The following is a 14,683-nucleotide window of genomic DNA, read 5'->3' as shown; positions in this document are numbered from 1 at the left end:
GAACACGTACAGCGAGAGCCTAAAGACATAAAATTTTACTGGACCAGATGAGACCTTCTTTTATATTTGTAAATACTACGTTATGACTTCCCTGCTGAAATAAACAATAAAAACCATCACAGAAATTCTACTGGTTTACATTAAAATTCCAATAGGAACCATTACCTTTTACTATTAACACTACTTCAGAATTCCTTTTTGTAGTGTGTTTTTAGACAATTACAGTAATAAGATTCCCATTAAAACCAATAGAATTTTTGTGATGGTTTCTATTGTTTTTAGCAGGGTTTACTGCCAGTGCATCACAGGCGACAACCAAGATAAATATGATTCTGCCAACAGGGGTATTTATTCAAAGGGACACTATTGAAATATTAATCTCATCTATTGCTTGTCAGATGCAGGGAACCAGCACAGTGCATTTACTTCATGAAAATGCCTGCACAGCCAAGACATCACATAATGTCAGCCATCTCTGCAACCTATAAAACATTTAAAACATACAGTTAAACCATGATGCCAACAAGGCCTATTTAACATAAGCAGTTAACGTCGACCATATAAGCATCACTCTCATTGATATTAGAAGCCGCAAATTTATGCATCATATATAACATTATAAGAAAATTATTCATCCCATTATATGATTTGTCACCAAATACGAAAAACATTCATACGCATATAATTTAATACCTCTGCTGTCGGCAAATTCAGCAGCATCCGTGTAATATCCTGCATCATGACCGTAACTGCATCCCACAAGGGTGAATAAAACTGAGATGTATTATCTACGTTCATATTAGAAATGATAAGTTCGTATACATACCTTGTGAAGCAATGCTGACTTGATCATATCAGCGTTTGTAATTAAAGCTCACTATCAAATAAATGACGATCCGAGGAAACAAATATGGAAACTGCGCTGAGCGAGAGAGAGGCGTGTGACGTCACCATGCAGACAGATGTGCAGTCTCTGCGTCCTCGAGTAACGTCACGCCCGCGAGACTACCCATGTCCCAGCAAATGACATCTGCCCCGCGATCGTTTGAAACTAAACTGCAATATTGGCATGCCATAAGAGTTCGTGAGATAAAAGAGTGTCATAGTGTAGTGTACAATTTAAAAGTGTTGTGTCTGATGAATCAACATTGGGCTTGCAAAAGCAACAATATTGTGAAATGGGCATGTTAGTAAAACACACACAGGTAGTGATGGTTTCATTACAATAATCAACAGGATAAGAAAAAACATATTATTAGCCTAAGGTGATATCACACTTCCTCTTAACATCTGGAGAAATGACCACTACACAAAAAACTGGACCCAGGGCTAACGTTAGAAGAGAGAGAGATCTACAATTGGTTTGGTTAATGTTTGGCAGAACATCATGACATGTACAAAGGTAAAATAAACATGACATTGGTAATAACATTGTGATTTGTTCCTGCCCCTCTTACGTAATATTGAGGTCTGAGAGGAGAGTATGCAACTCGATCGGGTCCCGCAGACATGAAGTCTGCCGAGGTTGAAAACATTGAGGAATTAAACAACTTGCCTGTTGATTCCAGTCGGATTGAACCTTATTTGTCAAAGCTGAAACAAAAAGCAGAAACAGAAGTACGCATTCGACACTTGGATTTGACGACCACTTTCTTGATACGGTTTTTAAAGGCGCGAGACTTTAATGTTGAACTGGCGTTCCAGGTTTGTAGCATTGCTTTGCTCTTACTGTAAGTTAACTCGAACGTGCAAACAAATGGCCACAGCACAAAAAGTAGCTTATTGCTTTGTGTTGTGATACAAGTAACGTTGGTAACACATTGGTGATACGTGATTTGGTGTGACACACAAGTAGCCTATATGTAACAGTATATGCATACGTGTAATATAGTGTAAAACGGAAATTGAAACTGTATATTATTTTAAATTATACCACGGGGCTGTTGAATGCTGCATTCTGATTGGCTGAGAAATGTTCTATGGGTGTTGATTATTTTTCTGTAAACCGCACACCTAACTTGTCAAATGTCTTAAAAATAGGCACCAGAGCAATGTTTGTGGTAACCGAGGTATAAGCGGAATAATTGACTCCGGTCCTTTGAATTATTTGAAAATAATGCACACCTGCGGTGTAACGGCACTCCGCTTCGCGTCGTGCCGCATTACCACCTTGGTGTGCATTATTTTCTTATAATTCATTGGCCCGTCGTCAATTATTCCTTACTTGTTTTGTTCTATGGGCTAACGTAATTTTATTAAGGTTAAAATAGTAATGTTTAAAATTATTAAGCGATGCAGATGATATATCGGAAAATAATGGGTATCGGTTGATAAAAGCAAATTTTCACAAAACAGCCGATATCTTGTCAATCAAAAGAAAACAGGAAAATGCAATAAATTTGGGCTCCTTTGTATAGAAAATGTAAAGAAACATAACAAATTAAATGTTCAATATAAATGGTCAATATATGAATAAATAACATTCAGGAAATTGAATCGTCAAAATTTGGTTAATATAACCATCAAAATATAGGTCTGAATCATTGGCTAAAATTGTATATCGGTGCATCTCTAATAATGAAAAAATAATGTTCAATTATCGTGACTACAATATTTGGGCTCTAATGTAATCTGTTTAAAATGTAACCTACAATTACAGGTCGACCGACAGTGGTTTTTACCAATATCAATAACTAAGTTGGTCACTTCTTGCTGATAACTGATTAATCTAGCCTACCGGGTACTGGATAAAAAACAAACATAACACTAAAAGTAAAACAGTGCTGAAATGTATTACAAAAGTAATAAAACAACAGTACTGAACCATGAAAATGTGCTAAATGTAAAAATAAAAATGCATTAATTAATAATTATTGAAGAAACTACTTCTGTGAAACTACTATTAAAGAAACTACTTTACTGGTAAAATTAAAATTACGTAAATGTCTGTTATACACTCTAAAAACCAAAAGCATATATAGCACCAAAAGTGGTTCTTTGCTCGTAATCATAGGAGAACCGTTTTTAGTGCCATATAGCACCGGTGAAGCACCAGTGAAGCACCTGTGTAGAACCAAATAGGGGCCATATAGCACCACATATGGTTCTACATAGCACTATTTGGTTCTACACTGGTGCTTCACCGGTGCTATATGGCACTAAAAACGGTTCTTCTATGATTACGAGCAAAGAACCACTTTTGGTGCTATATAGCACCGTTTGTTTTTAGAGTGTATGTGTAGTCTTGTACTTTATTTGCTTCTGTTTTAACACTTTATGATTTTCAAATCAAAACAAAAGATGTATTGCAGTGATAATAAAAGAACTGAAATCAGATTTTGATTTGTCGGATATGTTAGCTGTATAGCCGACAGCTGCATATAGTTCGCTTTCTCTATTAAGTTAAAATATGGATAAATGATGGATAAAAGTAACCAGCTGGATATAAACTAATACAAATCTATGGTAATAATCATGACATTAAACATTTGGGTTGGATTTATCTGTGTGTATTTTTGTGTAACTGAGATACTACTAATATTAGCGCCAAATAGGGCTGGATATTGTTAGGAATTTCACAATTCGATTCATTTTCGATTCTTGAGGCTTCGATTCGATTCGATTCAATTCAATATTGATTTACTTGCTTCGATATCGATTCAATAATAAGTAAATACACAAGCAATTAAGTACCTGAGTATATTTTTAAATAATGTGTGTAGTATTACTAATGTTTGATCACGTTGATGGTGAAGGCTTGAAAGAAGTGCTGCTGTTTGCCATCTTTGATCTTTCTGTTTTGATAAAGCGCGTCTTGTACAACGCTGAACGCTCTCACTAGAGTGTTGCCCACAGCGGCGCCACTTGCCGGGGGGGCTGAATCGATTCATAGGATTTGATGAATCGATATTGAATTGAGAAACAAATAATTGCAATGCATTGATGAATCGATATTTTTACCCAGCCCTAGCGCCAAACTTAGGTTTCTGCTGTTGTTTCTTTGCTAGTGCAGCATCTAATCATCAACTTAATTACTTCATAATGATATGAAGCAATGGAAGCACTCGGAAAAACTACTGGCATGGTTTTTTTGCAGATAGTGATTATTTCACCAATTAACTATCGGTGCCGATTAATCAGCAAAACAGATTAATTGATCTACCTCTACCTACAATAATAAGTAGTTAGGTACACATATTATAATACTAACAAATCTTCACCCCAATGCAGGTTTTTAAGCGGTGCACACTTAAATATCTTGCTGACACCATATATATATATATATATATATATATATATATATATATATATATATATATATATATATATATATATATATATATATATATATATATATATATATATATATATACACTGTAAAAAGATCTGTAGAAAATACAGTGTTACTTGCAGCTGGTTTTTTGGCAACATTTATGGCAACATTTTGTTCAAAGTTAAATGAACATTAAACATTTACAAGTCTTTGTCTTTGCAGAGTAAAACTAAAATAACAGCATCAAGCAAAGCATTCTGGGAAATAAAATCTGAAGCAAAAAACAGAAAAAGGTTGATGATGATTTCTGGTTCAACAAAACGTCTCGGTTACATATGTAACCCTCGTTCCCTGAAGGAAGGGAACGGAGACGTCACGTCGTGACCGACGAATTGGGAACCGCTTCGCGGGTGACCTATCTGCTTCGAGAAACCTTTAAAACGCCAATGAACTTGGCATGCAGATAATTGCATCTGCCGGCGCCGCCCCGCCGCACAGCTATTTAATGAGCGGCAGGTGCAGTTATCAAATCAGCTATTTTTTGCTGAGAAAGCTGGCCAGAAAGAGAAAATTGTCCGGCCGATATCAGCAGTGGAACAGCAAACTGTGGCGACGGGACGTGACGTCTCCGTTCCCTTCCTTCAGGGAACGAGGGTTACATATGTAACCGAGACGTTCCCTTTCAGTCGGTCACTACGACGTCACGTCGTGACCGACGAATTGGGAATCCCTACCAAAGCGCCACTGAAGCTGACCCTTCCAGTGCCTGCGTAAACCCTCCGACTCTCCTCTTAAAGGGAACGGAAATGGGGTTGAAGCAGAGGCCGGTCAATACTTGTTCCTTAACCCACGATAGTGACTAGGCGAACTGGGAAGCGAACTCGTCAGGCGGGACTAAGATCGCTGCGGAAGAAAAACCCTCTAGGGGTCTACCACTAAGGTGATGGATAAAAAGACACGAGGTCTATAAAAATACACTCTCTTAGCAACACTAGAGAGGCGCGGAACGAACTCCGCTAAGGGAAACGTGGTAAATCGTAAACTTTCCACGGAAATACTCACAAAGAAACCACTAGGGGGCGCAATGTGGGCGCTAGCCTCACCCAGATAGTCAAGAATACATCTAGTGAGAGGCTGGCAGCCGATGCTCCGCAACATCGACCGCCAAGCGGTGGAAAAAGACAAAAAACATTGTTTGTAACGTTTTTGCCTTAATGGCCTTCCATACTGGTGCGGTTTCTGCGCAGCCAAAAAGAAAGGCTCCAAGCCGACACAGGAGCCGTTCCTCGATGTTCTCACTGATCTGATGAGAGAACTCGAGAGGATACCGGCTCAACACGAACACTGTAGAATCTAGTGAACGTATTAGGTGTCGCCCAGCCAGCAGCTCTACAAATATCTGAAAGCGAGGAACCACGAGCCAAAGCCCAAGATGAAGCCACGCTTCTGGTTGAATGGGCTCTCAAACCAAAAGGGCAGGGAATGCCCTGTTTCTCATAAGCCAGGGCGATTGTGTCTACAATCCAGTGAGACATCCTCTGTTTAGTGACAGCTCTCCCTTTCTGCTGACCACCGTAACAGACAAAGAGCTGCTCTGAGGTCCGGAAGCTTTGAGTGCGATTCACATACACACGTAGTGCACGTACAGGACATAACAAAGCCATAGCTGGGTCTGCCTCTTCCAAAGGCAGAGCTTGTAAGTTCACCACTTGATCCCTAAAGGGAGTGGTGGGAACTTTAGGCACGTAGCCCGGCCGGGGTCTCAGTGTAACGCTGGATTCAGCCGGCCCGAACTGAAGGCACGAATCGTCGACCGAGAATGCATGAAGATCCCCTATCCTCTTAATAGAAGCCAGTGCGAGGAGCATCAAAGTTTTCATAGTGAGAAACTTGACACTCACTGTCTGCAGAGGCTCGAACGGGCAGTCCCTGAGAGCGTTCAGCACCATGGACAGGTCCCAAGGAGGAATAGAGGGAGGACGCGAAGGATTGAGCCTCCGTGCACCTCTTAAAAACCTAATGACCAGATCGTGCTGACCCACAGATCTACCGTCTATGGGTACGTGATGCGCGGATATTGCCGCGATATCTACTTTAATAGTAGACGGTGACAGCCTCTTCTCCAAGCGGTGCTGGAGATATGAAAGCACAATATTGATCGGGCATTCTCGGGGGTCCTCTCGTTGAGAAGTACACCAAACAACAATCAGGTTCCATTTCAGCGTATACGCCTGTCTCGTAGACGGCGCTCGCGCTGCAGCGATGGTGTTAGATACCGCCGGGGGTAAATCACCTACAACCTCCGCGCCCCGTCCAGAGACCACACATGGAGGTTCCACAGATCGGGACGGGGGTGCCATAATGTGCCCCCTTCTTGAGACAGAAGGTCCCTCCTCAGGGGAATCCTCCAGGGAGGGGCTGTCGCGAGGAGAGTGAGCTCTGGAAACCAACTCCTGGTGGCCCAATATGGAGCAACTAAAAGAATTTTCTCCTCGTCCTCCCTGACTTTGCACAATGTCTGTGCAATGAGGCGCACTGGGGGAAATGCGTATTTGCGAAGACCTCTCGGCCAGCTGTGCGCTAATGCATCCACGCCGAGTGATCCCTCGTTCAGTGAATAAAATAGGCGACAGTGGGTTGTTTCTGGAGATGCAAACAGATCTATCTGCGCTCTGCCGAAACGTCTCCAAATCAGCTGGACCGATTGAGGGTGGAGTCGCCATTCGCCGGGGCGCGCTGCTCGGGAAAGCGCGTCTGCCGCTACGTTGAGCGACCCCGGGATGTGAATGGCACGAAGAGACCTCAGATTCTTCTGACTCCAAAAGAGGAGATGGCGGGCGAGATGCGACATGTGACGAGAGCGCACTCCGCCTTGGCGATTGATATACGCAACAGTCGCAATGTTGTCTGTGCGAACTAATACATCTTTGTCTCTCAACTCGCTGCTGAAGCGGACGAGCGCAAGATATACAGCCCACAGTTCTCGGCAATTTATGTGCCAATGCAGCTGGGGTGATGTCCATACTCCTGAAGCTGCAAGCTCGCCATACGTGGCTTCCCCACCCCGTGTTGGAGGCATCTGTGCATACTATTGCATGTCTGGAGACTTGTCTCAGTGGCACCCCCGCCCTGAGAAACGCTGGGTCTGACCACGGGGTGAAAGTGAGACGGCATTTCGGTGTGATCGTGACACGGTGAAAGCCGGTTAGCCACGCTCTCCTCGGGACTCGGTCGTGAAGCCAATGCTGAAGCGGTCTCATATGCAGCAAACCGAGTGGCGTTACAGCCGCGGCTGCAGCCATATGCCCCAGTAATTTCTGAAATTGTTTCAGAGGGACCGCAGTCTTGCCCGAAAACGTATTCAAGCAAGCCAGAATCGACTGAACGCGCGCCTCCGTGAGGCGTGCTGTAAGATTGACCGAATCCAATTCCATGCCGAGAAAAGAGATCTTCTGTGTCGGGCACAGTTTGCTCTTCTCTCGGTTGACCTGAAGACCGAGACGGGCGAGGTGTTTGAGCACCCGATCTAGATGAGTGCAAAGCATTTGACGCGACTGTGCTATAATGAGCCAATCGTCGAGATATGCCAAGATGCGAACACCGCTCTCTCTGAGAGGTTTTAAAGCACCCTCTGCCACTTTTGTGAAGACGCGGGGAGAGAGAGAGAGCCCGAACGGTAAGACTTTGTACTGATATGCTTTTCCCTCGAACGCAAAGCGGAGAAACGGCCTGTGCCGGGGAAGGATTGAGACATGAAAGTACGCGTCCTTCAGGTCGATGGCTGCAAACCAATCCTGTGGGCGAATGCATTGAAATATGGTTTTCTGCGTAAGCATTTTGAACGGCATCTTGTGAAGTGCTCGATTCAGAACGCGCAGATCCAGGATCGGTCGCAACCCGCCGCTTTTCTTGGGTACAATAAAGTAAGGGCTGTAAAACCCTGACCTCATCTCGGCGGGAGGAACCGGCTGAATCGCGTCTTTCGCCAATAAGACAGCAATTTCTGCACGTAGTACGTGCGCATCGGCGGGTTTCACTAGAGTGAAACGGATGCCCGTAAATTTGGGAGGTCGCCGGGCGAATTGTATCGCATAGCCAAGACGGATCGTGCGTAAAAGCCAGCGCGACGGACTGGGAAGTTGTTGCCAAGCTTCCAGATACCGGGCGAGGGGAATTAACGGCACAATCGTAGTACCCGCGGCGAGCGGAACGGCGGTGCTCGATGACGCGCTCTCTTGGGCTGCGTTGACATGTGTATTGTGAAAATGAGCACTCACCTGACTCCGCTGATGGATGGCTGCGCGGGGAAGACTCTGATGAAGATATCTCGGTGCGCTTAACACATCCTTTGGCGAGAGAGGAGGGGGAGAACGTAGGGTTATGAGCCCATCCGTCACACCCGACTGCCTCTGATGACCTGGAGGAGGAAGAGGAATTCGCTCTTTTTGTGGTTTTGTGGGTGCCGGCTGAAAAGCCGGCGGAACAGAAATTAAAGAAAACCAAAGATTCCCCACCCGGTCCTCCTCCGGGGGGGGGAGTGGTGCGTTCACCATCTCCCGAAGAGCGATCCCCTCCACCTCCAGGTCGCCCATCTCAGGGCCGCTTAGATTTTCGCTTTCCACCAGGCTTAGCGGGCTGAGCGGGCGGGGCGGGCTGCTGACGGCCGGTTCCTCGCTTTCTTGGACGGCCCCGATGAGGAACGGAGGCGGCCGCCGCTGCAGGACGCCCTCGGCGAGGGGCAGACTGAGGTGCCGACGTCGACGGGGCAGGTGCTGGTCTCTTCCGACGCGGCATGATGTTAGCTAGAGCCTCAGTCTGCTTCTGGGTGGCGGAGACCTGTTGTGCGAAGTCTTCCACCGCCTCGCCGAACAGGCCGGCCTGGGACACCGGGGCGTTTAGAAGCCGGGTTTTATCGGCATCCCGCATGTCCGCAAGGCACAGCCAGAGGTGGCGCTCCTGGACCACCAAGGTGGACATAGCACGACCGACGGCCTGTGCGGTGGTCTTGGTCGCACGTAGCGCCAGATCCGTAGCCGCACGCAGGTCTTTAAAGACCGCCGAATCGTGACCTCCCTCGTGCAGGTCCTTCAGAGCCTTAGCCTGATGAACCTGCAACAAAGCCATGGCATGTATGGCAGAGGCCGCCTCCCCACAAGCCCGATATGCAGACTCCGTCAAAGCTGACGAATGCCTGCAGGCCTGTGAGGGAAGAGTAGGACGGTCCTTCCAGTAGGAGACGCCGGCAGGACACAACTGCATCGCTACCGAGCGCTCCACTGTCGGGATACCGGCATACCCTTTAGCGGCCCCCCCATCGAGGGAGGTGAGGGGTGATGGCTGATGCGGACGGTTCCGGGAGGAAAACGGGGTTTTCCACGTCCGAGTCAGCTCATCATGCACCTCGGGAAAGAAAGGTACCGGTGGGGAAGACTGTGAAGCCCGTGCAGCCCCAAAGTACCAATCGTCTAGGCGGGACGGTACGGGAGGGGGAGGAGCTCTCCACTCCAACCCGACCGTCTCCGCAGCCCGAGCGAGCATGGCCGTCATCTCCGGGTCGAGATCGGGAACCGCAACCCTTCCCGAAGGAGGGAGAGGCTCGGGATCCACGTCCGAAAGTGACGGCCCCCCCCTCCGATGTTACGACAGACACCGAATCCTCGGGAGGTCCGACAGAGGTAGAAAGCGACGCAGAACGCGCGCTCTCCGTCTCCATCGGAACCTCAGATGGTTGCGGATCCGGTGGCTGAGGGCCGCTGGACGAACCAGCTTGCCGATTCAGCACCGTGAGGCGGAGGTCGTCTCTCCGTAGCTTCACAGCCGCCTTCTTGGCGGTGATCAGCAACGGAGGGCGGCGTTCCCGGAGAAACGCCACACGACCCCGCAGATCCGCAAGAGTCAGGCTCTCGCAAGCGGAGCATGTCCCTCCCATGAAAGCTGCTTCAGCATGCTGGAGACCCAGACATGAGAGACAGCGATCATGTCCATCGCGAGGACCCATGTATTTGCCGCATCCAGAAGTCGAACACGGACGAAAAGACATCTTTAAAAAGACGCTTTAACGCCCGTGAGCAGTGAACGGCTGTCTTTAAAAAGACGCAAGTTCAACTGCAGCTCTTTTAGGGGAAATCACTCTTTTAGCTGTGTAGTTGATGAAGCACACAGGGAGGAGAACGCACACACTCAAAAGAGAGTGAAAAGAAAGAGGTGGAAAACACTCGCGAGCCTCGCTGTGGTGCCTTCGCCCAACCAACTGACACGCAGAGATCTATTTCGCAGGATCAGAGCAGCTTCTCGTGAGCAGTGTTTGTCTGCCAGCTTTCGAAGCTAAAAAGCTGATTTGATAACTGCACCTGCCGCTCATTAAATAGCTGTGCGGCGGGGCGGCGCCGGCAGATGCAATTATCTGCATGCCAAGTTCATTGGCGTTTTAAAGGTTTCTCGAAGCAGATAGGTCACCCGCGAAGCGGTTCCCAATTCGTCGGTCACGACGTGACGTCGTAGTGACCGACTGAAAGGGAACAATGTGTAAGGCTGTTATTGTATAGTTTTATTCTGTAAAGTTAAAGACTTGTTTATATTTAATATTTATTTAACTTTGAACAAACTCTTGCCAGTAAATAACATACATTTAAATTTACAGTAAGTTACCGGCAACCAGCTGCAAGTAACACTGCAATTTCTCTTTTTGCATCATGTATCAATAACATTTAATGCTACTCATTTTCTTTTTTTCATAATCTTTTTCCTGTGCCCTCTATCCACAGTTGCTGATTAACTATCACAAATGGAGACAAGAATGTCCTGAAATTACTGCTGATCTGCGCCCTTCATCTGTCATAGGACTACTACAAAACAATTACCACGGAGTTCTTAAATCACGAGATGATGCCGGAAGTCGAGTTTTAATCTATCGGATTGGCAAGTGCACATATACACCAACAGTAAAAAAGGTCAATGGTCCCAAGCATCACTGGGCAGTACCCTTAAAGCAGGGTTGGAACTAAATTCTGCAGGACAGTGGCCATCCAGGACCAGGGTTCCCCACCCCTGCCTTAAAGAGATCCTAACATTAACTATTTAAATAGATATATGAAAATGATTTGGTACCAATATAACCTCTATAAGTGCAAAGTTGTACTTTTTGACAGCTGGGGTACTGCCCCAAAGACCATTTTTCTGACAGTGCAGATAATATTGGAAAAGTTGTTTCTGCTGCTACAATAGGAAATATAATACATTTTCGAACATTGTTTCCAGGTCGGTGGAACCCCAAAGAATTCACAGCTTATGAGGTTTTTCGTGTGAGCCTCATTACATCAGAGCTGATTGTTCAAGAATGTGAGACCCAGAAAAATGGACTTAAAACTATTTTTGATCTCCAAGACTGGTGCTTTGCTCATGCTCTGCAGATCAATCCTTCTTTGGCAAAAAAGATCTCATCTGTACTTACAGTAGGTGTCTGTCAAAAGGTTTTCTCAATAAATGATATTTCACTGATTAAATTATAAATAGTTAATGACAAGGTGAGATTACTATTTACTCAGGACAGTCTTCTTTAGCCAATTAAGAATAAGATTGCTTTCGAATACATCTTGTAAACAGGTGAACAGTTTATTGTACATATTGTATATGTATGTATGTATGTATGTATGTATATAAATAAGTTATACAATGAACTATACATTAATACACAGCATCAGTTAAACTTAAATTGATCAAGCAATTCTGCTTTACAGGACGCTTTTCCTTTGAAAGTCCGTGGCATCCATTTGATAAACGAGCCCATTTTTTTCCGGCCCGTCTTTGCCATGATTCGTCCATTCCTTCAAGATAAAATCAAACAACGGGTTAGTCCTATTTAAGTGCATGTATATGGAATATAATGACAAAAGAATTCTCAGTAGGATTAACTTTAACATCTGTGTTAATGCTGCTTTTCTTAATAGATTCACATGCATGGTAGTTCATACGTGCAAAGTCTCTGTGATTACTTTCCGAAAGCTATCCTCCCTCCTGAGTATGGAGGTACAGGACCCAGCATAGACGAAGTGTGCCAAGAATGGACCGAGTACATCATGCAGTCTGAAGACTATCTTCACAAGCTCTCTATAGACTTAGGTGAAGGCCATGCTTCACAGGCCTATGTTTATTAATGATTACAGTGAAGGTGCTTCTTACGTTGTGCTTTTTGATTTTGTAAAGCATTACTCAGTATTGGTGAATATTTTTTCCTATTTTATATTGCATAGGACTGAATTGCGCAGCTTTTAAAATGTTTCATTCCAGACTGGAAAGGCAGCTTTCACAGTGAAATGTTACATTTCCATAATTACATGTTTTGACTTAATCATGCTTTTGGATAATTTTATTTAATTCTATATATTGTTCTATAATTTGTTTAGCAAGTAGTCTATTTAATAACTATCTTAAGATACAAAACATGAGAGGTCTATTTGCACAAACATTTCTTTTAATCTGAAGATAAATGATTCTGACAACCTACTATCTATAAGGCTGTCTGAAATATGAATGTGCCTTTGTTATCTTTAATTCAGTATTACCTATGTAGATTTACATAACAATGGACATAACTCAGGATGAAAGTCGTTGTGTTTCATGTATATATATATATAAGTGCAAGTACAACAAAACTGTTATTTGTACCAGTTTAAAGTTATTCTCTAAAACAAAGTTTATTTTACAGTAAATGACTAAAAGTCTGAAATGTAAATGAAAACTGCAGCCTTTTGAAACTATAGCTGCATTTTAAAGAAACCATTTGCACTCATTTATTCAACACCAGGAACTGGGGGAGTTACACTTTAATCTACTGCCTTTTGCTCAGACTCTTGAGCAAATATAATCAGAGACTGGTGACCTTACTTGAGCTCTTTGTGTTTACAGATTTATTTCAATGTGAATTTCTGAAACACTTTATGTATTTTTTTACAATTTAATGTTTACTTTTTGCATATACTTTAATGTTCGAAGAACACACATTTACTGTTTTACATTATTGTAAAATATCATGGTGGAAAATCTATGCAGTCACATTTACACAATGTGCGGCCTAAATAAACTTGGCAACCAGACAATTGCAAAGGTCGTGACTCGTGAGTAATTTTTTAACCAATATATTGGAATGTATGTTTGACAGCAGCCAAATATAATGGCAAAAATCTGATAAGAAAGGGTTATGGGTTAAAGTAGCAGAATAATGAGTCATGTTTCCAAGATAAACCAATATTATTCGTTCATACTGCCTTACCCAAACATTAATTTGAAGACATAATATATGCCATAATATATATAAATGTCAGAGAATAGCAGAACATTGTTAAGTAGCCAGCATGTCAAAGATCCCTGCTGGAAAAAAAAAACAATAAAACCATTACAGAAAATTCTAATGGTTTCTATTAAAATACCAATAGGAACCATAAGCTTTAATATTTAAACCACTACACTATAGTGTGTTTTGGGCCATATTCCATTAGAACCAATAAAATTCCCAATAAAACCAATAGAATTTCTGTGATGGTGTCTATTGTCTATTGCAGGGATGTCAAAACAAACATCTGCAACTAAGTTATAATTCTATTACCATTTACAGATATTTCTGAGTTGTGCAAATACCCTGGGTGTGTGTTAACCACGGACCTTAATTCATGCTTTAATAAAAAAAACATTTAAAATCCCACTATTTTGGCCTACAAACTACGTCATCACTGCAGCACTCATGGCAGTCCTTCTCATAGGCATTTGCGCCATCTCCTGGTGTAACACATGCAGCACTTAAATACACTACTTACTAAGTTACCTAAATAAATTATACTATTGTGCGACTTCAACATTAACTTAGAAGTATACTGATGATTACAAACAAGTAAACTATGAAACTAAGTGTCACAGCAACAGGAACTTTCCAACATGCACCAAATGAAAAAAAACAGATGTAGGCCTACTTTAGTGTGGAAAATCACCACATGGCTCCAATTCCCTATATCCAATATTTTTAATGGCTCCAACATCTCTTTCACATTCCATTAATCTCAAACCGCAACAAAAATGATCTGCAACAGTTGTTAATAATTATAAATATTTGCTGAGTTACTCCACCTTGATTAAGACACAATTCTCTATAACTCTAAATGATCAAATTATTTTATTTTATAAAATAATCTTAAAAGAAAGTAAGAGCCCTGTTCTTTATCTACTCTTTCAAGGATTGCCGCATTGTTTGAGTGTTTAGAATAGTTTACATTTGACCAAACAAGCATGGCTTGGTATGTGTATTGATTATCCTCTCAAATTCTCTAATTTTGATCTATAAGAAAACGTATTTTAATGATTAAACGAACGAAAAAACAAACAAAGTTACTCTTAAGGGTGCCTCTAAACAAATACAGGCAC

General features: G+C 43.2%; 1 protein-coding gene across 1 annotated transcript; it reads left to right on the top strand.

Moving 5' to 3' along the window:
* The first annotated feature begins 1,457 nt into the window (after positions 1 to 1,457).
* Positions 1,458 to 13,375, top strand: ttpa (tocopherol (alpha) transfer protein). The gene is made up of 5 exons (XM_055202119.2): positions 1,458 to 1,704; positions 11,038 to 11,191; positions 11,531 to 11,724; positions 12,010 to 12,120; positions 12,220 to 13,375. Exons 1-5 carry the CDS (start codon positions 1,510 to 1,512, stop codon positions 12,424 to 12,426), a joined length of 861 nt encoding a protein of 286 aa, XP_055058094.1. The 5' UTR covers positions 1,458 to 1,509; the 3' UTR covers positions 12,427 to 13,375.
* Positions 13,376 to 14,683: the final 1,308 nt, after the last annotated feature.

The sequence above is a fragment of the Misgurnus anguillicaudatus genome, chromosome 2, assembly GCF_027580225.2.
Source record: "Misgurnus anguillicaudatus chromosome 2, ASM2758022v2, whole genome shotgun sequence".
Taxonomy (NCBI): Eukaryota; Metazoa; Chordata; class Actinopteri; order Cypriniformes; family Cobitidae; genus Misgurnus; species Misgurnus anguillicaudatus.
The sequence above is the reverse complement of the archived record's forward strand: the minus strand, read 5'-3'. Positions and strand labels throughout refer to the sequence as shown.